Source organism: Cryptomeria japonica, chromosome 3 (genome assembly GCF_030272615.1).
Source record: "Cryptomeria japonica chromosome 3, Sugi_1.0, whole genome shotgun sequence".
Classification (NCBI taxonomy): Eukaryota; Viridiplantae; Streptophyta; class Pinopsida; order Cupressales; family Cupressaceae; genus Cryptomeria; species Cryptomeria japonica.
Genome location: NC_081407.1, coordinates 202,416,456 through 202,443,550, shown reverse-complemented (window position 1 = coordinate 202,443,550; position 27,095 = coordinate 202,416,456). Strand labels below are relative to the sequence as shown.

The 27,095-nt window shown below is 40.2% G+C and overlaps 1 protein-coding gene across 2 annotated transcripts in view; it reads left to right on the top strand.

Moving 5' to 3' along the window:
- LOC131034248 (uncharacterized) overlaps nucleotides 1-27,095 on the top strand; it is a 310,534-nt gene that overhangs the window by 96,298 nt on the left and 187,141 nt on the right. For both annotated transcript variants that reach the window (XM_057965668.2, XM_059218164.1), the window contains one exon: nucleotides 25,614-25,701. In XM_057965668.2, the coding sequence (XP_057821651.1) occupies nucleotides 25,614-25,701 (88 nt within the window). The remainder of the gene's footprint in view (nucleotides 1-25,613; nucleotides 25,702-27,095) is intronic.

The window sequence follows — 27,095 nt, the reverse complement described above, 5'->3', positions numbered from 1 at the left end:
AGTGAATTTCGGACCTTTAGGGGTCTTTTGCAAAATTAAAAAAGCATTTTTGGACCTTTTGCCCATTTTTGCAACTCTAAAGAATTTCTTCAAATTTCGGCCCCTGGGTCTGAAATTCGGCCCACTGGGCAATTTTGGAATTTTTAACCTTTTGAAATTTTACCCTCAGGGTCCGAAATTCGGCCCTTATGGCGATTTTGCTAACTTAAGTGAAACTTCGGACCTGTCAAAGATTTTTGCAACTTTAAAGTGTAATTTCGGAGTTTTTGAACTTTGTCAATTTTCTCGAATTTCAACCCCAGGGTCTGAAATTCGGCCCCTTGGGCGTTTTGCAAACTTAGTGATTTTCTCAAATTTCAACCTTGGACAATTTTGTGCGAGCTTGGGCACTTGGGCGAGTTTGGAGGACTTTGGCATTCTGCAACGGACTTTGTTCCTCCTTCACTAGCAGGCGAAAATCATCCTTTATTCAAATCCCACAAACATCGCGGAGACAAAACCTATGCAATCCATCTCATCGCCTTCAGGCGGAAAATGACAATTTTGGGTCCTTGTGCGACCTTCAGACGCACTACTCTTTGCCTGGCGAGCTTCGCCATCCTCTATCATCTTACGCCCATTCACAACGATTTTTACAATTTGGAACAATCTTTGGGATTCGTGCCCGAGGGCTAGACTAGCCTAATGGATCCATCAGCTCTTTTCTTTGACATCATCACTTCACGGACCAGTCGCAGGCTTGCTCGAAAGGACGCGAGACACTTTGCGTGAAACTCAACAGGGTGAGAACGAAAGGCTAAAAAAAAATAGGAAGGGGGACCCCGTCAATGACAAGGAGCGTGTGCAATGCACAACAGTATCCTATCCTCTTGAGATAAGGAAATCCCTAATGCCTGGGGGTCTTGTTTCTTTGTACCGTTCTTCATTTATCAATGTTTTGCATTTAGCAGGATTCATGTCATAAGTGACCTGTGCCTCATCAATAGTTGTAGCAATAGGATTATCGGGAAATGGCATATCAAATGCCTCCCCAATGGCCTCAGGTGTGAAATCAGCTAGCACCATCCCCTCTAGCACCGCTAATCTGGTTTCTGGCTGATAACGTCTAGCAGCCTCAACCACTAGTTCATAATTCTACATGGCCAGAGGGAAACCAACTACCTGAGCAATACCACTCTCCATCATCCGCTTGGGTTTGCCATAGGCGTTTGGAGAGTATACGCTGTTCTTGAAATCTTGAATGTCTATGTGGCCCAAATCCGTGTCTCCTATGTTCTCCCATATGCTCTGGACCTTCGACTCCCTATCTCCTCCCCGTTGGTATTGGTACTTCATTTTCTCGCCTCTGTGGGGAATGTCAGACTTGGAAACCTGAGACGTTCCGGTTGGACCAGGTGTCTTTGAGGATTCAACCGCCGATATAGGCATCTATCGTGCACAATCGGACACGGATTACGAGACGAGATAAAGCAACATAATGGGTTAGCCAAAACAGAGGACGACGTTAGCGCTTAATGATCAACGAGAACATCGAATTTGAAAAAGGCATGACGCTTCAATAAAAAGAGCCTGATTATTTCGAAACGAAATGCTATGAAACAGGAAACTAAGTTGGTTTTGTTTAAATTTTGTTGCTTGGAGCGGGTTTCAAAAAATGCCGCTTTTGATGGATTACGGGGGCAAGGGCAAATGCTCTAGACTGCGACTTAGGGTTCGGATGTTTTGATGATTGCCAATCTTTCGCACTTGGAAAAGAGTTTTGCTTAAGTTCAGATTTAAAATATTCAAAATTTCTCTAAGTCTGAAATTTTATTTCAAGGTTTATTTCCCTAGCTGCTTTTTGTTATTGCATGCTGTGCTTGATGTTTTAAAAATTATGACCTACAAAACTTCACTTTTTCACCCATGTCTATCATCTGGTTAAACATCATGACAATTTTGCGCAAATTAATGATTTGAAGGAGGGAATCGAATCTTACCAGGCGGACTGCCCAACGCAGAATGATCTTCGGCCGAAAAGGACCTTCTGCAAAGTAGGATTCTTGAAATTTCGGAGACTTGGGCGATTTTGCAAAGTCTGACGCCTTTCAACTTCTCTTCCTTTTGTGCGACCTTGGACTGCAAGGGTTTTTCGGGCTAAGGGAGGCTTTTGGAAAGCCTGAGAACAACGCCCCCTTGCCTTACGGGACCTTGGATTTCGGCAAAAAAGAGGTGAATGCAAAATCTAACGGCTTCACCACACTCTCCAACCTTGAATTCTCGGCGTAAAGGAAGGTTCTGCAAATTGTGGGAGCTAAATATCTCTCTTCATCACGTGATCTCGGGCTAAGAGAGGCGTTTCGAAAAAAAAACTTTACGTTTGAAAACCCCCCTTGGCCCTCACGCGATATTGGGCTGGAGGAGTCGATTTGAAAAATCCTATATGTTTATGCTTTCACTATTAGACTTCACGATTTTGGCTTGACAGAACAAAATGCAAATTTAACCTTTCGGCTTCTTGGGCATTTTCCTGAATTTTGGCGTGAAGGAGGCTTTTAAAAAGTTTTAGTTTTAACGCCTCTTTCATTGGTTTTTATTTTCAGGCTAGAAGAACAAAATGCAAACTTTAAATCGCCTTCACTATATTTTCGCGATTTCCATGTTTGCCGATTTTTGGGCTGGGAAGACTTTTTGCAAATGTTTATAAAAATAACGCTTTTCCCTATTTTGTGATTTCGGGATAAAAGACCCTTTTGCAAACTTGTTTTAAGTTACGCCTTCCTTTCATATTGGCATTTTCGGGCCAAAAGCACTTTTTTGCAAGCTTTAAAGGTTAAAACGTTTTCACTTGACTATATTTCGGGCCAAAAAGGACCTTTTGGAAATGTTGTAAGTGTGACGCCTAACTTACATTGGCATTCTCAGGTGAAAGAGGCATTTTGAAAAGTTTTTTATATTATAAACGCCTTTCCCTGTTTTGAAATTCGCCCTGAAGGCATACTTTGCAAACCTTCTAAAACGATGCCTTCCCTTATACTTTGAAATTTGCCCTGAAGGCATTTTCGAAAAGTTTAACATTAAAGCCAAATTCGGCCTAAAAGGCCTTTATAGCAAACCCATGGACAACTGACATTCTTGCCTACTTAGCCGATTTTCAAACTTATGCGATTACTAGTCTCCCTTGTGAAAATTTTGAACATTTAAAATTGCAAGACTCTCTACAAATTCACCCCTTAGCCCTGCGACTTAAATTAACAGACGCCCCATCTCTTTGTACGGCTCATGATTCAATCTTCCCAGCATGGACGGGATCATGCTTGACCTCTTACGAACTCTTGAGGACTTAATGAATCGGGCGGGCTCACTCTCCTACAGGGTCACTTCTTCACTACTACCCGCTGCATCTCAAATGACGGATAAAAATCAAAATCCCACACTGGGGCGAAATGAAAATCAGAATAGAGAAAGGGGGGACCTTGTTGGCGACAGGGAGTGTGTGCAACGCACAACACAACCTAGTAGCTTTGTGCAAGGGAGACCATGAAATGCACTTTGCAATAGAGACCATGAGATGTGCTTTGCAAGAGAGACCATGAGATGTGCTCACCACATTGTGCACTAGCTACCTCAAAATCCACTCACTCCACTTCCTTTGTGCAAGAGTGAGGAGCATATGCGCTCTATACTTGTGGATGTGTGCACCTTTAATGCGCTTCCCTTAAGGGCTGAAGTCTTTGTTTATGCAAGATCACCTTGGTTATGCGCTTAAGAGGAAATCATCCTAATTTGACTAATTAAGGGTTTATCCCCCTTGTCCCACACACAAATCTGTGCAAGGGTACCCTCAAATCTCTTCATGAAAGTATGCTTGTCAAACCTATCAATGCAAGATGCTCCTCCTAGTGCGCTCTCACTATCTTGTGCAAGGCTAGGCATCAAATGCGCTTTGGGCTATCATCTATGCAATGCTCCACCCAAAGTGCTCTCAAGACCTAGAATGTATTTAAGCCAATCCTTAAGAAGCACTCATTAGAGTGTGAGTGCACATGTCAAATCTGTTATGTAGGGCCATCCTTCTTATATGTCCAAGGCAAAAGGGGTAGCATTATGCTAGTTAATGCAAGTAAATTGATTAGGTGCGTTCTTTCCCTTGTTTGTCTTGAACCTTATTCAAGCCTAACTTCCAAGTGCGCTCATTCATTACACTTATAGACACAACCCATTCAAACTTGCTATGCAAGCCAGGTTAGCATTTGTGCCCAAGATGTGTGATCTGTATTAGGGGGTATATCAATGAACAATTTTGTGCATGCATGCCTAGGAAATGCGCTCATGGAGCATCCCATTGCTTAGGAATTTGAATGGTATAATAGGAAGATTTAATGTTATTGACGTCTTAATTGATGATTTGTTTGTTTTGTAGGCATGGAGCTAGGACAACACAATTAAGACATTCAAAGGCTAGCATTGCAATGTTAGGAAGTCAACGCTTCAATGAGTAAAACTGAGATCACACTTATACATGCTAGGAGGAGATCAACATTGCAATACAAAGGGGAGACAAGTTTTGGACAACACCAGAAAGATGAGATTTTTTGCACTTATCTTGAATTTCCTTGAAGGTTACAATTAGTACAAGCTATTCATGGCTAGTACAACGTGGAGATGCCCACCAAATTGAGGCGAGGAATTCAAGCGAGTGTTTCAGAGAGGATCAAGGTCAAGTAGATCGTGAGCATGGGGTTCTACATCAGGCATCGACATCATAAGATCAAGGTCAAATATCATCAAGAAGAAGTGCAACACAAGGACGAAATTCCCAAGTATGATGGAAGAATGCAAATGTGATCAAGGTAGGTTATCGAAGTCAAGTGAAGACATCATGAAAGTCGAGATCAAGGACCATAGATAGGAGGTGATATACAAAATTGATATTTCCAGTTTAGGAGGTAAAATTGTGCAAGTGTGATCAAGTAGATAGTTTCAGAAGAGTTAAGCAAAGCTAGATACTTGATCACTAAGAAGATACAATTTGGGAATATGCCCCATCTTCATCACATTGAGAAAATTTGATAATGTTGTGAATCAAGAGATATTGCTCAACAACAAACATTTCTACATAGTGATCTACAAGGCAAGCTGAGGTGGCATCCTAGTCATCATCAACCCGATCAAGTTCTTCCAAAGTAGCACGTCTGGATACATTGTACCTGATTCATCCAAGAGTGGACATAGCGACACATGGCAATTCATCAAATATTGTTTCATATACCTAACCTTGTCCCTAATTGGTTAGAATTTAAAGGAGGACATGTGTCCATCGTATTGTTATTTTATCATCGATCAAGAAGGATTTTGTTGTAAGCAATCCTAATTAGGGTTTTATTGTTAAATCTTGGCCGTTTATTTCAGAATCAATTTGAGCATTTTAAATGTAATGATAAATCTATATAAGGCTCAGCTCTCTCATTTGTAAAGGTTAGTAGTTAATAGTGGTTAGAGATAACAAGTAGTTAGTAGTAGAGTAGGAGGAGGAAGCTTGAAATATTTGCCAAGACTTTTTGAAATCAATTCAATACTTTCATTGAAGCTATGGTGGATATATGTGTTGTGTTTCTACATTTTGCATGGTTCCTTGTTACTTCTCAAGGTTAATTAAAGTTCATTGATCATGGTGGATGCTTATGAAGATATTGTGATGAATTCCTTGGTTCATACTTTTAGTAGTTTGCTGATTGTAAGCTAAAGTATAAAGTTAGCTAGAGCCTAGATATTGTGCTAAGTTCGATTGTGGATACTTGTTCAAGTTGCTCCAGCATGGGGTATTTGGGTGATGTTTTTGCAATGTGAAAATATTCCATTTCCTTAGAAGATTGTATCAAGTTTGTGTTGTTGTTGTCATCATTGCGAAGCAAAGCTTGGTTTGAGGGAATTTGTCTATCTAAGTATCATCCATTGTCATCATTGTTCTTAGGACTCTAGATTAGATCTCTTAACCCTTTCTCTTTTGTCTTTATTTTCCAAACAAGTTAGTATAGTTTCCATGTTCCAGCAGTGTTCAAAATGTAAGTCCCCTTGTGATTCCAGCAAATCACATCATAAATATTGAGTCTATTCCGAGCATTAAGTCACATTGTTTGCATTGTAAACCATGGAGTTTCCTTATATGATCATATCATTCAGCATATAAGGTTTCTTTGTTCAAGAGGGGATAGAATACATTGGTATTTTATTCTGTGTTCGAGGTGCATAAAAAACACATCAACATGACTAAATAATGGAGGCTTAGAAAATCATGATTAGTTGTATGTGAAATTTATTTGTTTCTATCTGCAAGTGGCATGATTAATGATTGTGTTATGTTTGTTTAGCACATCTAAGAATCTGGTTTCCAGTGAGACGGAATTTCTTGAATAAGTCAATCAGAATATTGAATTTTGAAGGATGTAGCTGAACCCTTGAGAATTGTGAAACCATTACAAGCGACATTAATTTAGTTGTCAAGATCTATGCCTTTTGGGTTATTAGAAGGCTGAAAAATTATCTGAGGCTGGAAAGAGTTTTAAAAGATGTTATTCAAGAGCATATAAGGTGGAAATTGTAATAAGACATCTGAGTATTATATTATTTGCTGATTAAGATTGCTACTTTCTCTTCATAAATCGATGCAATAATCACTCCCTGAAGAACAAAGTAGTGGTGACATGGATCATAAAGGCTGCAAATGAGGACGATCTATTTGTTTTAATTGTCCATGGTTAGTGGAAATGATTAATAGATGATAACCATTTCAGGCATACTAAATATCTTTGACTAGAACATAATACATTAGAGATCAATATGCAATATTTGAAGGTGTTTATTGTTTGCCCTCTCGGGTGAATACTTAGAGCATAAAGTACGTAATGCAAAACAATGACATAGATATCAGACAAGTATCAGATATGTTATTCTATTCATAATTCGTGTCCTTCACAAGTTACAATCGGAAGTATATAAAGATACCGAGGAGGTGCGAGCGCCAACCGTTGCACCGCAACTGCCACCCCTTGGTTTCCAACTAACAAACCCAATTACGACTTAATTAACTATTCTTATTCCTGTATCCAATAATGCGGCTAACATCATCCCCCCAAAAAGAAAAGTCGTCTCCAGGCGACTTACAACAAAATGGAGAATACATGGAGCTCGCAAAAATCTAGAAGAGGAGAAAAAAAAACTAAGTGTAGAAGGCGTCCCTGATGAAGAAGGCGCCGGTGGTGGTGTAGCAGTGGACGCCAAGCGCCCACGGAGTTCATACACCTGCTCCGTCCTCCTTTTGAGATCCCGTTCCGCGACCATCTACCGCTCCATAGCAGTCTTTACCATATAGGCTGCCTCGAGCACCTCTTTATCCTTCTTGTCCACATTTTCCAGGGCACTGACCAACCGAGTCTCCAACAGGTCCCTCGAGGCCCTCTCCGCTTCCAACTGTATCAGCAAGGCAGACTTCTCTGCTACTAAAGTGTCCATCGCTGCCTGGTTCTATGCCATGGTAGCCTCTAGCTCACGAAACCTGGTAGCCAGCTCCTCCCGAGCTGTTACTGCTGCCACCCTCAAAGCCTCAACTGTAGTTGCTGTCTGTTGTGACCTCCGAAGCTCCAGATAACCTTCACGGAAGGCCTGCTCTACCTCTCTCACCAACGACTGCATCTGGGTCTCGCCAACCCCCTCAGTGAGGTGCCAAGCCTCCAGCATCGCCAGGCTCTCCGTGTCCGGCCACCCAGCACACTCAAAGCACATCTCAAACTCAGCTCGGCATCCCGTGCGGGCAAAGGTCAACAACCCTTCCATCCGCTCAACCATGGTCGCATCGGCCTGGAGTGTGGCAGATGACACAAGCCGCTGTGCTCCCAGAGTCATCTCAGTAATAAATTGCTCCAACTCTGCACCCTGCTGGCTTTCCATGGGCACCTCCTCTGCTCTGTATGGACTGGTTACTACCACCGCAGGGGGTGAAGCAACCCTCTGGACTGCCCTGCTGCTCGGGGAACTCCCTTCCTCGAGGTCAATGACATCCAAGGAATACGTGGTCTGCCCTGGGGATAGAGTGGCCTCTCCCGGTGCCATGGGTGCCATCTAGTAACGGCTCAACCAGTTAGTGAGGTCATCATGAAGAGTGCCTGCTGCCGTCATTGCCTCCTGCATATATCCGGGCAACCCTGGCACATCCTATCCTGTCACATCTGGCACATCGTGCACCATGGAAGCCTCTGCACTCACCAAGGTCTCCACCCGTGGTGGTGTCATGGCTATCGTTGCCCGAGGCTGCCCGAAACTAGGAACTGGTACCGTGGTGACTACACTCACTGTCCCAAAGGACTGCGACACCACCAACTGATAAGTCTCTGGTAAGCGGGCTGGTGTAAAGTGGACCTGCACCTGTGATGCTACAGTAGACCCTACTGTACCTGCAGACTCCACTACCCCCTCTTCAGGCAACTGGTCGCCCCTTCTCCCTACCAGTCGGAAACTCCCTCCGCTTACCTGGGAGGTGTTTGCGGATTCCTCCCTACCACTTTTTGCATCCTTAGCCTCAGACTCTTCCGTGTTGGACTCCGTATCGGACATGGTGGTCTTCTTTCTTTTTGTACCCAAACGTGCCTCCGTGCCATGTGCCAAGACGTCCAAGTGGGACCAATAGAATATGGGCGGTTGGTCTAGTGCAACACGCCCCTATGGCTCCAAAGGCTGTGAGCCCGAGGTGATCTGCGTGTGGACTGCGTCCAGGAATAATCCAATGGCATGATGTGGGATGTAGAACTTCTTGTATTGCAGCGTCATGAACTCGTCCATCCTATCGACCAATAGTGACACCCAATCGTATACCACTCCATTGTGCAGCCCGTTCATCAACACTATCTGTGCAATGGCTATGTCTGACGCGCGGGTGGCACCTGTGAGGCAACTCTTCACCACCGACAACAGGCATCGCCATACTCCCTTGGCGAAAAATTGTTTCTTCACTCCCCGTTTCTTGCCTGCACTCTTGAGGCTATCTTTCTCGCCTTGGGTAAGGTTATCGTGCAACATCAACTGCAACAGTGTGGCACGATTCTTTGGGGATATTTTCTGTGAAGTGTCTATTTTCTTTCCTTTTGTTTGCAGTATGCCAAATACCTTGGTGAACTCGCCCGGCGTGAATGACACTGTTATCCTCTGATGTTGATAATCAAATACCGACTGGTGGCGATGTTTGTCATAGCTGCCAATCATGGCACGCAAAACCACCTCAAAGTCCTTTATTGAAATAACTAGCATCTGGAGGGCCCAGTGTACCTGTGCTTGGCGAAGGCTTTTCTTTATTAAATCATCCTGAGGTGTCTTTGCCCACTAGTTCCGACAGTAATTCCATTCAAACCCTCGAACATAATATTATCTGCCGTTATTTCATCTTTGTCCTTTGTCGCCAAGGGTTTGGGACGATGCTTCTTGCTTTTTTGACTGGTGCTCATACCGAGACTACCTGTAATGCGTACCCCAGATGGTAAAATCCGTTTGCCTGTGTCTGCACTCGTTTCTTTTTGCCCTCCCTCCAACTTGTCTTCTAATGACTGCAACCGTTTCCGCGAATCTGCCTTGTTCCTGTTTATGTCCATTAGTACCAGATTACTTCTTCAATTCTGCTTTTATAACCTTTTCTTTGTTTTCAAAACTAAAACCCGTCTGCCGTAGCGCCACAGACTTGTGCGGCTTGGTGCGTGTATCTGTGCGGGCTGTTTCTCTTTCTTCCCCCCGCGGCTGTCGTTTTTTTCTTCTCCCTCGGCTGCGTTTTTTCTTTCTCCCTCGGCTGTGTGGGCTTTTCTGTTTCCGTGGGGCTGTGGGCTTTTATTTGTGGTGTGCGGTGACCACCGCACGGTGGCATCCACCGCCGGTGGCCCCACCGCACGGTGGTTCCACCGTCGGTGGTTCCACCGTCGGTGGTTCCACCGTCGGTGGTCCCACAGTCGGTGGTTCCACTGTACAGTGGGCCCACTTTTCTCTCTTTTTTTTTTTTGAAGTCTTTTAAGCATCCGTCATGGTCCGGGCTCCCTCCGTTTGTGGTAAATTTTTAATTTCAACCCGTTGACGACATCTGGTATCTCTTCCCCGTCTAGCGTCCACAACTTAATTGCCCCGTTGGTATTGACCTCGCGTACCTTGAAGGGTCCTAACCAACGCACTTTGAATTTCCCAGGTTTGATTTCGTTCCTTTCGTTGAATTTCAACACCAACTACCCAGGAGTAAACTTCATTCGCTGGAGATGCTTGTCGTGCCAAACATTCCGTCTTTGCTGGGTTGTCTCTGTTGCACATTGAGCCATCATCCTTCGTTCGTCCAATTTGTTCAAAGCGTACAGTCTCTCCCTCAGGCTTTCCATGTCACCAAGTTGATTATCGATGGCGATCCGGAGACTCGGTACCATGAATTCAACTGGCACCACGACTTCTTGTCCATATAGTAGCTGGAAGGGAGTCTGTCCAGTAGTTACCTTGTAAGTTGTTCGGTATGCCCAGAGTATTGACGGTAGGCGCTCCTCCCAGTCATCCTTCTACACTCCGCAAGACTTATATATCACCGACATGATTATTTTATTGGTCGCCTTGGCCTGCCCGTTCGCCCATGGATAGTAGGGGCTTGATAAGGAGTGGAAGATTTTAAACTCCGTTGTTAGCAATCGGATTATGTGATTTACAAAATGGCCTCCTCTGTCACTCGTCAGTTGGATTGGAATCCCATACCGTGTAATGATGTGTTCATAGATGAATTTTGCTGTATTGATTGCCGAATTGTCGGGTAAGGCCTCAAAGTTCCCTACTGACATCTTTTCAAATATGTGAAGGATTATTCGTTGAAAGATCGCTGGTGGGTTGCATAATCCGAACGACATTCGATTATATGCGTACACGCCATCCTCCACTATGAAGGTGGTTTTTAATTTGTCTTCTTTGGCGATGGATATCTAGTTATACCCAGAAAATCCATCCATGAATGAATAAATTTCATGACCGGCCACTTCTTCCAAGATGCTATTCGTAAATGGTATTGGAAACGGGTCTTTTATGGTGACCGCGTTAAGGCATCTGAAATCCACGCAGATTCGGATCTGGTTTGCCTCCTTTTTAAGGGATATCACTATGGGCGACACCCACTCGCTGGTCTGCACTTTAAAAATAATCCCGGCTTCGAGCATACATTCAATTTCATCATTCACTCTCGCCGCATAGTTTTTATTCATTCTGTACGTCCTCTTCCGTACAGGTACGGCCCTAGGTACGAGTGAAATTTGGTGTACGCACAATTCTGGCGGCACCCCTTTGAGGTGCTTATACATCCAAGCGAATACATCCTTGTATTCCATGAATATTTTAAACGCGGCGGCTTTTAGGATTGGATTCCAGTCGTCGCCAACCAGGATGTTCCTTGGCTCTGCTTCCGTGCCGAGGTTTGTAGGTTTTACAGGCTCTTCGTACCGGATTGGTTTTGTCATGTCAAACCTGTGTGCTGGTACTTCGTTGACCGAGGCATCCCCTTCGGTGTATTCCCCGTACGCTGGCGGAAATTCATTCTCGTCCCGATCCTTGTCAACCTGCAACATGTTACACCCATACTGTAGCTCGTAGTCCTCCATTTGCCAGTGGAAGAGCCCATTAAGGGAATCGGTCTCGTCCTCAAAACATCCTTGGATTCCGAGAACGCCTTCCTTGTTCGGTTCCCTTCTGTACTTTCCTCTGTCAACTCCACCTTCGCCATCTGATTCCGACTTTGACGCGAGTTCTTCACTCACAAGTTGTGTTTTCAGGTCGATAATAAATTTTCTCCCGGCTTTCTCCATTGACAACGTGTTACGCTTCCAGTTGTGATTCACTCTGGCTGCCACCAACCACCCTCTGCCTAGAATGGCGTCGTATCCTTTCTTGGCGAGCGGAATCACCACGAAGTCGAGGACAAATGGTTGTCCCCTGATGGTCACTTGTTGCACCATGAGTGTTCCAAGGGGTTTGATACCATGTTGATCCGCTCCCAGTAAGTTGAATGTTGACGGCCATAGTGTCGGCTTGCCAAGTTGCTTCCAAGTTTCTTCCGGAAGCACATTCACTTCGGACCCGCCGTCGACGATAGTGTCAGTCAGAATGGTGCCCAGTATTCCCATTTCTACCACCGCCGGGTGCCGGCCACTGTATAGTGTCAGGACCAATGGGTCTGTAGGTGTTCTGCCGGAACCATCCGTATTCCGGGTCGCCTGACTGTGCGGGGTTACTTGGACCGTACGTAGGAGTGCCGTACGTAATTGCGGCATCGTTTCCAGGAGGTCCTTCATTCTCACTGGCACTTCAATCTGTAGCATTTGCTTCAGGATATTTTCCTCCGCCTCAGATTGGGGAGTACTTACCGCTTCCTGGGTGCTCCCTTGTGCCAACATTTCCTTCGCCACTTCAGCCTTGGCCTCCAACGCCCGCTGCTTCTTCGTGCGAGGGTCCGGGTATGTTGCCTTCTTTGCCTGTGACTGTGTGATTGCCAATACCCGTTCCTCCGTCCTGTTGATGTTGAGCAGGTTCACTCCCGACTTTGGGCAAGTTCTGTCATCGTGGTCTCCAGGCCCACACCATTTGCATAGTTTTGGTGGAGTTTCTTTTGAGGTGCATTCCTTGGCAAAGTGGCCCATTGATTGCAGGCTTGACACTGGATCATTGGCCGTCCCTTTGCATCATATTGGATTCGGCTCCTATTATTATTATTGGTCCTCCCCCCTCGCCGGTTGTTCCGGTATCCGCTAGATGATGCATTATTGTTGGCGGTTTGCGAAGTTTCGACGGCCGGCTGCTCTTGCATGAAGAGAACTTGTTGGTTCCTGGTTTTCATATTGTAGGGACATTCCTTTGTCAAATGTCCCGTAATCTGACAAATGTCGCAGAAAGCCTTCTTGGGACAGAACCCCTTGGTGTGTCCGTCACTCCTATAGTCGGTACACCACACGTCATTTTCTTCCGTCTTAGTTGTACTCCCTTTCATGGCTTTGAATTCTTTCAGCATTCGTTCCATGTCCTTTTGGAGAGCGTGCACCTTTTTACTCGATTCGCCACCGCTGTTGCTTTCCCCGTCAGAGTCTTCATCATTGTCAGATGAATATTTATTACTTTTCTTCTTCCTTGATGTTTTGTATTCGCTCTCTAGGTCCATCGCCCTATTATAGGCGTCGTCATATGACGTCGGGGGTACAATTTTACGCCTTCACATGGTTTGGCCCATGGCCAATTTCACCTGTGCAAATCAACCCTGAAAGTCTCTGGTGTCTGGTAAACATGTAGACAAGATAGGAGGACATTGTGAAGTATTTCTTTTTAGCAAGCTGCACCAACTGTGTGTGGATGTTATCGCTTATGATTTGGGCCCAATCAAAGTTGACTTTCGCTATGAAGACCTGCTCTGTGAAATAAAACATCCACTCCTCAAACAGGTTGGAGTTGGCGAGTCCAAAGACTTGGCCGAGCAGTGTTATCATATTCCCATATTCCTCAATGAAGTCGCTTCTGTAGGTCTTCTTGGCAATCTTGGTACTCGGGGGTCTTCTCACTTTAAACCATTCTTCATTTACTTTTCCCCTGCACTTATTAGGATTGATGTCATAAGCTTTTTGGGCTTCTTCCATCATCATTGCAATTGCATCCTCAGGGAGTGGGATATCAAAGGATTCTCCAATGGCCTTTGGGGTGAAGTTGGTCATCATCATTCCATTCGCGACCACCACTCGACTATCTGGCTGATAGTGTTCAAGGGCCTCCACCGCAAGCTCACAATTCTGGATGCCCTGTGGGGAACCTGCCACCTGTGCAATACCACTTTCCACCATCTGCGTTGGCTTCCCAAATGCAATTAAAGCATATGCCTTGTCTCTGAAATTTTGGAGATCAACATGTCCGAAATTCGTGTCTCCAACATTAACCCAATTACTCTGGAACTTTGAATCTCGTATCACCTCTTGATATCGATATTTCATTTTTGTCTATCTTGCGGGGATTGTCAGCTTTGGGTGCATGTGATGTCCCTGGTGCATTAGGTGCCCTAGAAGATTTGTCAACCTTTGGCGACATCTATCATGCACATCAGGATGCAAATTACGAGGCAGGCTTAAGGTAAAAACGTGGTTAGCGGTGCCCGAAGATGGTGTTAGCATTGAAATTATTGGGATAGCAGCATTATAACCAGAATTTGAAAGCATTGCTATAGTTTTCTGTTTGAATAATTTGAATCTCGAGGTGTGGCTAGTAATGGGGACTAGGTGCGTTTTGAATTTGAATTCCTTTGTTGCTGACTTGGATGTGCTTTAAAGCGATGCTTCCTATATGACCGACTTGTCTTGTGAAATGTGAAAGTTCTCAGTTCCAAGGCTTTGTTTTTAAACTTGCTTGTTTTGCCAAATACGAGGGAAATTTAAACATTTGGAAGGTGTTTGGAAAGATCTTTTGATGTTTTCAGTTTTAGTTTAGAATCTCTGAGATTTCCCCAACTTAAAATTTTTAGATAGAAGGCTGAATTTGATTGCAAGTGATAGATCCTTGGGCTAGATTTTTGAAGTTTGCACAATTTGTTTGCATACAAAACCCTAGTTAAAACATGGTTATCCATCATATATACATATGAAAATTTTAAAGACGATTCAAGCATACCTGGGAATGTTGAGAATTTGTTTTGGATGAATGGCCTTCTTCTTCTTGATGGAGGAAAGTTTCCGCCCCTTGGAAGAAATGAGAACCGTGAATCCCTCTTTGAAACACTTTGCCTTTTATACTCTGCTATTGAACGAAGATTTCGGCCTCTAGGGGTGAATTGCAAAAAAAAATCTCTTCGTTTTTTCCTTTTTGTGCGTGAAAATGGGCGGACTAAGTCTGCAAACTCGGCCGTTTTAGGTGGGACGCAAGACTTTACCTTCTTTCACTTGGCCGCCTAGGTTATAAAGGGAGAAATTCTGGCATGTAAGGCGGAGTGTGAGCTTGGTTTTGTAAAAAAAACACTTGCAAACCCGACCCTTCTTTGTTGCTATTGATCTTTGGAGAAGTTCGTCCCTTTTTAAACCAAATGCAAACTGCGAGAACTTGGGAAATTCAGGCTTTTCAACTTCGGCTTTCTAAGGGAAAACACAAGAAATGATTCTACAAACTGTCGAGCTCGTGCTTTGGGCACTTGTGCGATTTAGCAAAAAAAACGTCTCCCTGGCTCGGCCTCTTGGAAGGGAATGCCAACTCGGCTTTTTGAAATTCGGCTTTTAAAGCTGAAATGCAAACCCTCTTTGTTTAACTTTTTACTTCTCTTGCGTGACTTGATTAAGGGAGGAAATTCGGCTCCTAAAGCCGAAATGCAAGTGTTTTTCAAATGTCTTCGAGCTTGAGAAAAGATTCGGCCTTTTGGATAAAATTGCAAGCTCTTTTTCCTCTTAACTTAGTTGCTTTGGGGCAAAAATTGAGGTTTCGAAATATTTTGCAATGATGTTTTAAATATAAAAAAAGAAATGCGAAAACCCGACTTTATCAGTGCTTTCGGTCTTTGGAGAAATTCGGCCTTTTGGACCAAATCCAAACCATGCTTTTTAAGTGCCCCCCTTGGGAATATTTTTAAACATCGTTTGGCTGACTTGGGTCGAAACTCGGCCCTTTAGGCCGAAATGCAGACTTCTTAAAAGAAACTCCCCTTTTACAAAATTCGGCCTTTAGGGCAAAATGTAAACTCTTAACTTTTAAAATTTCAGCCTTTTTGTTGAAAATATTAGTTCGGATATCTGATTATCGAACTTTGATGTTAAATGATAATTAAATATGTATATGATATCTCAATGTATTTGCTAAATGGGCTGGACCCAAATGTAACGTGGGAAAGGCAATTCAATGTTGTGATAGGGCTGGGCCCAAAATGTAACTTGCTAAGGCATTGGGCTGGACCCAAATGTCCAACGTGGGAAAGGCAATTAATAAAATAACATTAAATTACAAGTGTTGCAAGCCGGCCTAGATGTGTACCGCCAAAAGGAAGCTATATATATATATATATAACAACTTCAAGATGAAGTAAAACACATTCATTATTACTTGCAAATGCGATCTGCTCTCCTATCTTTGTGATCTGCTCTTCTACTTTAGTGATCTGCTCTTCTACTCTTGGCGAATCTGCTGTTCCACTCTTTGGCGAACTTCAAGGACATTGTTAAGCAAGGTTGTCAAGATTGCTTATAATTCTGCTTCAGCCTGTTAAAGTCATCTTCTTCTGATCTGCTCCTTTGGTCACCTACTGCTGGTTAGGGCATCATCCTCTATCAACTTGGCAACTTGCTGTTTGGACAGCAATCAGAGATAAGTCTGTTATGTTGAAATTGCCTATCATTGAGATGATACATTATACATTTAAGGCTGGGTTTTTCACCTCCAAGAGGGAGGTTTTCCCAGGGTATTGGTGTCTTGTGTTTTGTGTTTCATTATTTTTACTGTTTATTAACAGTCTGATTATGATTAATTAGTTTGTTTCACATCTGAGCACTAAAAGTTAACACTTTTAAGTTCAAAATTCAAAAATAACTTGTCCTGTGAGACTTAATTCACATTTCACCACTTTAAGGACTTAGGATCCTTGGCCAGTTTGAAATTCTAGATTGGGTCATCAGTCCAAGCTTCTTCTTTCACATTCTTGCATCCTACTTTGCCAACTAGACAAAATTCCTGCGCAGGACCTTAAAGAGGTAGGCAACAAGGGGGACCCTGTCGACGACGGGGAGTGTATGCAAGGCACAACAAAAGCTACTCCATGGATTCAAACATCGACGTCACACAAAGCTAACAATGGTCTTCTTATTAATTGGATTCTTCTTGGATTGATTACAACATTTGGGATTGGACTTGAATGGAAATCTTGGCAGCATAAGGAAGCTTTAACTTTGTACTCTTTAGACAAAGACTTAACAATCTAATCTAACTTCAAACTTGAATGACAGACTTTGTACAATAAGTTTGACATGAATTCCTATTATATTTCTTGTGTAAATGATAACTTGAGAGACTTCTAGCTACAACTTCTTGAAGCTTCAAAAATAATTTAAATAATTGCTTTGAAAGAAATTCTATCCTCATCCCTTAAAATAATATTAAATATATATATTTTTTTCAGTTATGTTTTTCACCTTGATAATTCCTTTAATCAAAGGGCTTTAATCTTCTAATTGTGTCTTTAATTTGCTTTAATTGATCCTTAAAGTTGGCTTGGGTGCAGTTTGAATTAAGGGATTAGATTCATTGTTTTACTTTTGTCTCCTTTATTTTGTTTTATTTGATGTCCATCTTTAGCTTGGGCCCATATACTAACTTGGGCACTATTTTTTCTTTGTTTTCCACTTTGTTTTGGCAAGAAATACTTGCCATTTCTTTGCTTAATTGAGTTTAGGTGGTCATTTTCTTTTTGGTGGAGGTTTTGGCTCATTAATGCCAATTTTTGAATGACTAACTCACAACTGTGAAGCTATTTTAAATTTATTCCTTTTTTTCATTTTTGAACATTGATGTTAATAAATGCTCCATTTCTCATGGCAATGAACAACACAAACTTTTAGATGGTTACCTGCTAAATTATGATGAATTTGCCATAGAATACAACTTTGTAATGTCCCCTTTCTAGCCAGTTAACTCATGATTTGTCGTTAGCCTATTTTCTCATAGTTCCATTAGTTAACCAGCACACAAAAGGGATCTTGGAGGATTTTTGCCTAGGCATTTTCAGTCACAGGTCATTCTGAGACACTTTGATGTATAGTTATGGCACACTTACTATTTATAGTAAGTCACCTTTGGGATGATCTAGATCTTCAACATCATCGACTTCATGGTTGATGTTTAGATGGATGGCAATAATTCATAGTCATTTAATATTTATTTATTCAGGCGAGTTATAAAGTTAAATTAAATATTTAACTTTATCCAATGACTATATTGGGACAATAAAGTAACATGTAATTAAAATTAAATGTTCCCTTTCATTTAAAAGTACATAGTACACATAAAGCGGGATAAAAAATTAAAGGAGTGTTTTATTGTCCCACGTTGACAAGACAAGTGAGCAAATTCCAAGAAGTTATAAAATGGATTGAAGGGCTCACATTCATTATGCTTGGTTGATTGAAGAAATTACTTGTTTAGTTTGGAGGAGATAATCTTCCTGGGGCTTTGAGGATGAAATTTCTCTCAGCTATTGATCTCCGCGCTGTTGCAATATGTAGTCAGGGGGTTTATTTGGTGCCTACAAATTAAAGAAGACTATTATGCACAATGAATGGTGAATAGTGAATTGCTACAGTGGCATGAATAATAATTCACTATAGTAACGTGAATAGAGAATTCACCATGATAGCGTGAATAGTGAAGTGCTACAGTGACGTGATCATCTCCAACAGTAGTGAACAGAGGATTGCTGAGCGTTGAGTTTCAAGTTAAAGCATATTGCTTGAGATATCTATTCTTCCATTTGCCAATATTACTGAAAAATAATTGAATGATATTGAATCAATTAATAACGAATATACAAGTATGTATAAAGGAATTACAAGACGTTGTTCTAAAAAGAACGAGTCGTTAATTTAAAGCTTCAACATGAAGCTAAAACACTTAAAGCGCTAAGTAAAGCTAAAAGCTAAAATCTAAAAAGCAAACTATGCGTTCTTATAAAAGAAGCAATAGTTTCACTTAATGAACTAAAAAGCAAAAAGCTAAGTGACCATTAATAAAAGAATTATATATAATTGACTAAAATATAATTAAATATTCTAATACCCTCCCTTAATGGTCATTCTATCTATTAACTAACCTACAGAAGAAACTCTAGGCCTTTTGATCGCAAATACAAAGAACGCTCTGCTCTAGCGAAGACGTTCCTAGGATTTGCAAAGTGTTAATGACCAAGATTACTAGAACCCATCCAACTTGATGTTGGGTAACCAAGCTGAAACTTGAAACCACGATTTTGAGGAAAAATCGGCGAACCCTGCAAAATTTAAGTTACAAATCATCATTTTTTGTGGAAAAAAATGGTAAAAACCTTAAACAGGAAAAAAAACCTTGAAACGATTTTGGAGGAAAAAAATCGAACAAAACCCTGAATTGTCGCGTGGCAAAACCCGAAAAATCACATGGTAAAACACTAGACATCATGCAGCAAAACACCAAACATCACACGGTAAAACATCAAACATCACGTGGCAAACCACCAAACATCACACGGTAAAACATCAAACATCACGTGGCAAACCACCAGACATCATGTGGTAAAACATCACTCCTTGATTTTTTAGGAAAAATCAAGCAAAACCCTCCCATGATATTTTGTGGAGAAAAACCAGAAAACCCACCCATGATTTTTTGTGGAGAAAAATTAGATAACCCACCCATGATTTTTTGTGAAAAAAATTAATAAATCCCATAAATAATTTTTAGGAAAAAATTATCAAAACCCCCCAAAAATTTTTTTTTAGGGAAAAATCATAAAAACCCAAAAATAATTTTTTATGGAAAAATAAGGAAAACCTAATTTTTTTTCAAGGACAATTTTTTTTCAAAATAACTAGAAGCACCGTGATTTTCTTAGAACCAACAAATCCATCACATGCTAAAAATCGAAAATGCAGAAGACTGAACACAGATCCGTGATTTTGGAAAACCTTGTTGTCATGCCGAAAAACACCCTTAAAAAATGTAGAAAATCAGATGTTTGTTGCAGGAAAATCTGGAGTCGAAATCGCATCGCAGGAAAAACCCAGCAAAAACATGGCCACCAAAAATGGAGATCGCAGGTCTAAATCCGGACATAGGAAAAAAACGTGACCAGTAAATAGCCAAAAACCTAGAAAACTTCGCCACAGTCTGTTGCCGCCTCAGAACTCGCTGAAATCTGGCTTAAAAAAAGCTGCATAGAAACGACGCGCACAGTGGCAGAGGAAATACGTGACGCAATTTGTAGCATAAACCCGTGACAAAGTAGAGCCGACATAGAAAACACAGGTCGCATGCCCAGAAAAAAATGCATACAAACCCTTGTGATTTTTATCAAACAAAGTACACAAACCGAAAAAATCCAAACATGAACTTCCGGCGGCAAATAGTCACAACTCTAAAAAATCCTCCCTTCGTGTGAATTTTTTTTTTTGATTTTCCCACAAAACAAAGAGAAATGCAATTTTTCTTCAGCACAAACCCTAAAAAATCGTGCAACAATTTTTTTCATAAAAAAAATTGATTAGAAATAAAAAATTCTGGAAAAAAATTCTATTTAGGCTCCACAAACTTTTACTAAAATTTCGCGAAACTCTAAAAGATCCCATCCACCCGCTTTGATACCATGAAAAATAATTGAACAATATTGAAGCATTTAATAACGAATAAACAAGCGTATATAAACGAATTACAAGACGGTGCTTTAAAAAGAATGAACCGTTAATCTAAAGCTTCAACATGAAGCTAAAACTCTTAAAGTGCTAAAAGCTAAAATCTAAAATCTAAAAAGCAAACTATGCGTTCTTATAAAAGAAGCAATAGTTTCACTTAACAAACTAAAAAGCAAAAAGCTAAATGACTATTAATAAAGAATTAAATATGACTGACTAAAATATAATTAAATATTCTAATAATTAGTAATTACAGTTGCTATGAAAGGGTTCAATCTGAAGGTTTGGGTTTGAAACAGTGTTCCATAGGGACATCCCCCACCCCGAGGCCCACGTCCCCCCGTCCCTGAAACCCATCCCCGAAACTTAAGCCCTTTACCCCCTCGTCACTGAAGCTCGTCCCCGCGTCCCCCTGTCCCCAACGCCTATGGAACATTGGTTCGAATTGAGGAGTGCCAAGGGTTAAGTCTGATCTGCTGTTGGAGATTGAGTATTTCTATTGGTTTTACTGCAATCGGAGACTGTCATACATGTTTAGGACTCCTTGCAGCAGTGCCGTACTATTTTGGAATCACAACCTGGGTGTCGTGTATGACTGGAGATTGCCATTCAGGTCTGTGAACCCAATGTAGGTGCTGTAACAGTCATAGAACGTATCAGAACTCAATCATATAAGTCTGGAAGTGACTGTGGTGTGCTGTGCTAGCATAGAGTGAGTCATAGCAGCAACTAGGAGCAACCATATAGGTCTGCAATGCAGTGGCTGGGTGCCATACAGTGTTGGAGGTGCAAAGTTAGGGGTTTAGATATGCTGTTGTATTCTCAATAATCTTTACCATTGTTGTAGGCTACCCCCGTTATGGAAAACAATTTGTTTTGTTTTTTTGCACTTCTTGGAACCAGTCCGATTATGTAGGCATTTGGTCAAACAGTTTGCAACCATGCATAATTGATATGTTTCAAGTACAAGTTTAATGCTGCTGTGGTGGATTCTTTTAGATTTTGTTCATGAACAACATACATAAACTTTGGCACATTGATTCTTATTCCAATTAATTCAAATTCATTAAACACTGAACAACTTCAGAAATCAGCTATAACTACAGGCACAGCAAGATATAGTAAACAGTATTTACAAATTCAAACTGTAATTTTTAAACCAAACTAGAAATTCAAACTCTAATTTTCAAAGCAATTTCAGTTCGGGATGCTGCAAAACTTGCTCATTTTTCCACGTAGCATCGTCCACCGGCAAGTTCTTCCACTTCACCATGTATTCCCTAATAAGCCTCTTTCTGAGAGTACGTTCTATGAGAAATATGGATAGAAAAGAGAAGCCAAATAATCAAAAGAAAAATAATATGTGTTCCTTACTCTTCATTATCCAATAGAAAATACATATATATAGTATTTTGATATCCTATATTACAGGAAAAACAACTTTCCTAAATATGTTGAGTTGTTTTAACAATTCAACACATTAGTACCACTAATCTAATAACAACTACAACAACCTTTCTAAATTATTATTTTATGCATTCATGTGAACACTAACAATATATTTCCCAACATTCCCCCCCAAGTAAGAACATGGTCATGATCTTGATTCAAAATGAAAGGCACCTCTCATCAACCTTTCATAGTTTTCACACAGGCTTACCACAAACCTGGATATGAACAGAAACCCACCAACTGTCCAGCTTGTGTGGTTTTTTGGATCCTTCCACAAACCCTTTCAAGATCCATGAACTGCATTACACTAGTGGTTTTGTTCATTACAATATTTTACACTAGGGAAGTTATATAGGAATCAACATACATATCACAAATGGGAATGAAATACTGGTTATATTCCCGCCCACAATGTGAAAATCCACTCATTCACACAATATACTGAAAAGAACAGAAAATGAAATGCCACCAGAGCTGATAAGTGACCTCGTCGTTGGTGACTAACGAGAGGTCATTGGATGTCCTCCAACCTCCGGTGCCTCCAACCCCTGGTGCCTCCAACCTCCAGTGTGTTGGCTACTTAGCAGATTTTGCTTTTGAGGCTCATTTTGTCACTTGCGAGGAAAGAACATATTCTTCCTCCATAATATGAACTTTTTACAAGGAATGTCGGGTACCACCGATCATGCACTCCCGATTACAACTTTTTTTTTGATTTATTTTTTGTTTTGAAGTGATAGTAGACCCTATATTAAACAAAATAATACAACTTGACTATCATAGTCAATATCTGCTAACAATATATTTTTAAAGAACACTAAATTAATATTAACTAATAATAAAATTATTAAATCTTAACCTTGAGGTCTCCACTTGCGCCTTAATTTGGTGTTGTACATAATCTCCTTCGAAGCCTTGGTTGGGTGAGGGCCTTGCGACATGGACTTACTTATTCACTATGATCGGGACTCCATCACTATTTCTATTGATGGGACAACTATTATGAAGCTTCTTGACATTGTTTACCTTGCTACAAAAATCTCTGTCAAAATAACCAGACCACAATGTCCAGCTCTCCAAGACATAAACCTTGGCCTCATACACAAAATGCGAGTCTCGCCAAACATACAAATAGGCAGTAATGAGAAATAACGGTCAGCACATTGCAAACAGATCGATGAAGTGAATGGCCTGGAGAATGAAGCCGATCCAAGCAGAGGATTATTTCTGAGAAAAACTCGATCACATAGAGCAGCTCGATCAGACAGGAATTATCAAGAGTAAAGAATCAATCACTCCTACCAATATGAACTCGAATGTTGATTCACAAAATAGAGACTCGATTTGAGAGTCACACGACCATGCCAATATCGCTAGATGATAATAAATGAAACTTCTGGACAAGGCTCAAACAGATGAAATGCTAACCATTAAATAAAAAATATATCACAATGATAATGATTCTATCCAGACCAACAAATGAATGGTCGCAGCTATGTGAAAAAACTACCAACAGACAAATCTTCAAGCTACCAATTTGACTTTCTAAGAAAAGCCAATGCCAATCTAGAATAGACAAAGATATAGTAGAGTCAGTGTAAGATCAACAAAAAACAAAAACATGTGACACCAACCATCTTGTACTCAGAACAGTACAACTGCCTCTTATTCAGCAACAACAGATCGCGGGTTCGAATCCGATGGTGGAAGAATGCAATTTATGGATAAAGCTCATACACATGCTCATGGCCTGCGCAGAAGCAATGCAAGGCAACAACCCCCTCGTCTCTCAAGAAATGCTATGACAAATTAAATTCTTATCCAGCTTCACAGTGGGCGCGAGGGGAAAAGTCGCACAGTATTTCTCGAAGGCTCTGATACCATATAAGAAATATGGATAGAGAAGAGAAGCCAAATAATCAAAAGAAAAATAATACGTGCTTCTTACTCTTCATTATCCAATAGACATTACATATATATAGGATTTTGATATCCTGTATTGCAGGAAAATCCATAAACAACTTTCCTAAATATGTTGAGTTGTAATCAAGATCTGTTACAAACTGATTAGTTTCCATAATGGTAGATGGTTCATCTTCTTTCTTGGTGTATCAATTTGGTTTCTTGAAGTACATAACGTGAGGTGACGTCTTGGGTAGTGACAATCATGGGTGAATGGTAATTGAATGAAAGGTTCAGGAGAGTTGCTAATTATAAGAGTGCTAATTTTTTGGGTGAATCACATTGACTTCTTGGTACACTGAGTTTGTAAATGACAATTTATCCCTTGGCATGTAGAATTGTGCGTCATCCATGCTATTTTAGAGTCAATTGGAGTAGTAGTTTAAAGTTGACAGGGGTAGCATAAATGGGGACAGAGAATCACTATAACACCAATTCAAGCAGTCCTGATTGGATAGCATTGGGTTGGAGATAGAAAACTAGTTTTCTGCAATACTAGGAAGAGCAATCATAGTGGCTTTGATTTGGGTTGCCAATTGAGGTGGCCTCAACTTGAGGTGAGCCAATTGGAGCGAAATCATTTGGGAAGATCCTAAAAAAGGCATGAATTATTCGAATTCAAGCTGTCTTGGGACATGCATTGTATTTAGAGTTTGTCATTGTTTGGACTTCGGTGTTGTAAGCAGGCCTCAAGGGGAAGAGTTCTGCACACAGGATGCTACGCTAGCTAGATGATTAGACTGCCATTACAATATAGTGGTATTTAGTTAGTCTCCTTGTGCATAGATCAATAAATGTGCACAAAAGCATAGTTTGGGTAATATAATTGATATAATAAACCAAGAGGTAAAGTGATGATGAAACTTGTTGGATTGAGATAACCCAATTTTTAGCAATATAGGAAATGTGATAAATATTACCTAGACAGGGATTTTTTATTTTTTTCTAAAATGGATGCTACAAAATTATGAAACGAAGATCATGCATTCTTCCTCGTTCTTGTTGCATTTTATGACTTGCGTAAGCATGATCCATAGGTTATGGCCTTGTTCAAGAAAAGTGTAAGGCTAAGATTACCGTATTGAGTGATGACACACATTAATGGTGAGTAAAGAAAGCATGAGATGATGGTGACACGGCTAGAGCATATGGTTATCATTATCATATTGTGTGATGACTTGCATAAAGTACCAAAGAAAGAAATGACCAAAAATGTAATCTGCCCAGTCTTACAACCTGGTGGGACCAAAAATGTAATCTTCCTGCACTTACAACCTGGTGGGACCAAAAATTTAATCTTCCTGGATTTACAACCTGCTGTTTGTGATTTTCATTCTTTTTCTTGTTGTATGATTGTGGACAAATGTTGTACTACAGTACTATTTTGTGCTCGCTGTCTGCATCATCATAAATATCCAAATATTTATGCCAAGGTTCCTTAACTATGTGCTTCTTTTTACTGGTAATGAGCTGGAGTTCTTACGCTTTCAGCCTTTAATTTATTGCTAGAATTAATATTCAGAGTCTTAAAGAGATTGTAAAAATTAAAATAATTTGCAATATAGGTGATATTCTGAATGATTATGAAAGGTTGTCATCATGAAATTCTTTCATGTTTACTGTTTTTATAAATTCAACCAGTATCATTTGTGATTTGTGTGGCAACGGGATTCCATTTTGGTTGGGTTGCATTGTCACAGAAACTTTTAGTGGCTAGAATTTTCGTAATTTCTCAAATTTACTTGTGAAATAACAAGTTGAATGATTATATTATTGTTTTTGAATTTGCAGTTTGTAGAAACTGACATAGGAAGGAGTGCACCATCTAAAATCATTGAAATGTCTGGAGGATATTTACCCATGGATATGGTTATAAAGGGTAAGTTTTCATTATTTGAAAAGAATAATCATCTTTAAATTAGAATTTCATTGTGAAATTTGTCATAGACATTGCTTATATAATTAACTTGTCCATCTAACTAGGTGGTAAACTCGTTGTTACTTGTCATCTTTAACAACTAAAATGAGTTACCATGGATCTGAATCTATCAATTTGTTGAAGAACTTTCCTAGTGCACTTTTTTTGTTACGGTCTTTGATTCTTTCGAATTATATAGAACCATGGGTACACATTAGATTTTTCATTGCCAGTTTGGGATTTAGATGAAACTCACTATAAGTCTTAATGCCTGTCCATCACATCATATGATCACATACATATCAAAGAACAAATATGGAGGTATTTGGAATGAAACTTTATTAATATTCATTGTGGATAATATGTAGTAGAATGGGTGATCACAAGGTGTGCATTAGGGATACACCAGATGATTTCTATCACTGGTCTGCCTCCAACGCTAGATCATCAAGACCAATATTCTGCCAACAAAACCTGATCATCAAGATCAAAATTAAATGGGAACTTGATAAAGGTTCAGGGCTGATTCGCTACAGCACTGTTGAGCAACTATCCACACATAACTAATCGAACATCAAAGAAAATGATCACATAATGATTCATTACAATGATATTGAACTATGTTATTTATTATATTATATTGTCGATTCTTTGTAATGTCCTCTTTATTTGGACCTTAGAATTTAATTAAATCATTAAAATTTAAGTTGTCAGAAAATAAATAAATTTAATGACGACTTATTTTAATTATTTGATGAGGTCATTAAAGTGGCTTATTTTGTGTCAAAGAAGAATTAAAAGAGGGTCACTTTATTATTTCCCTTTGGCTAAAATTTTAAATTAAAAAAGAGGGGAATTTGAAATTTTTTCCAAAAGCTTCTTGAGAGAGTTATTAAAAGGCAGAATGGGACTCTTTTCAGTATGCTTGGTTTGCTAATTTTCTTGACAGCTTATGGCTTTACCAAGCCGTAGGATGGAAATTTTTGGGTTTGGAAGGATTGGACAAAAACCCAATCCCATCTATTGAGTGGGTTCAATTTAGGGTTCACACTTGAGCTTCAACAGCAAAATTCATTAAATCTTCTTTGAAGACAAATTTCATAAATATTGAACAGCTCTTCAAAATAAAGGTATTTCAGAAAAAAAAAAAAAGAAGGCATTTTAGGAATTAAAATTTGTTAATTAGAAAATTCTGGACAAAGGGTTGGATTTATAGAATAAAGATTTGATAAATGTTTGGGACACCAAAGAAACAATTGTTTGTTTTAATCAAGAATATTTTATTTTGTTGGTTATGAGAAAATATAATAATCAATGGATTTGAGCTTTGTATAAAATTAATATCTTTCTGTATT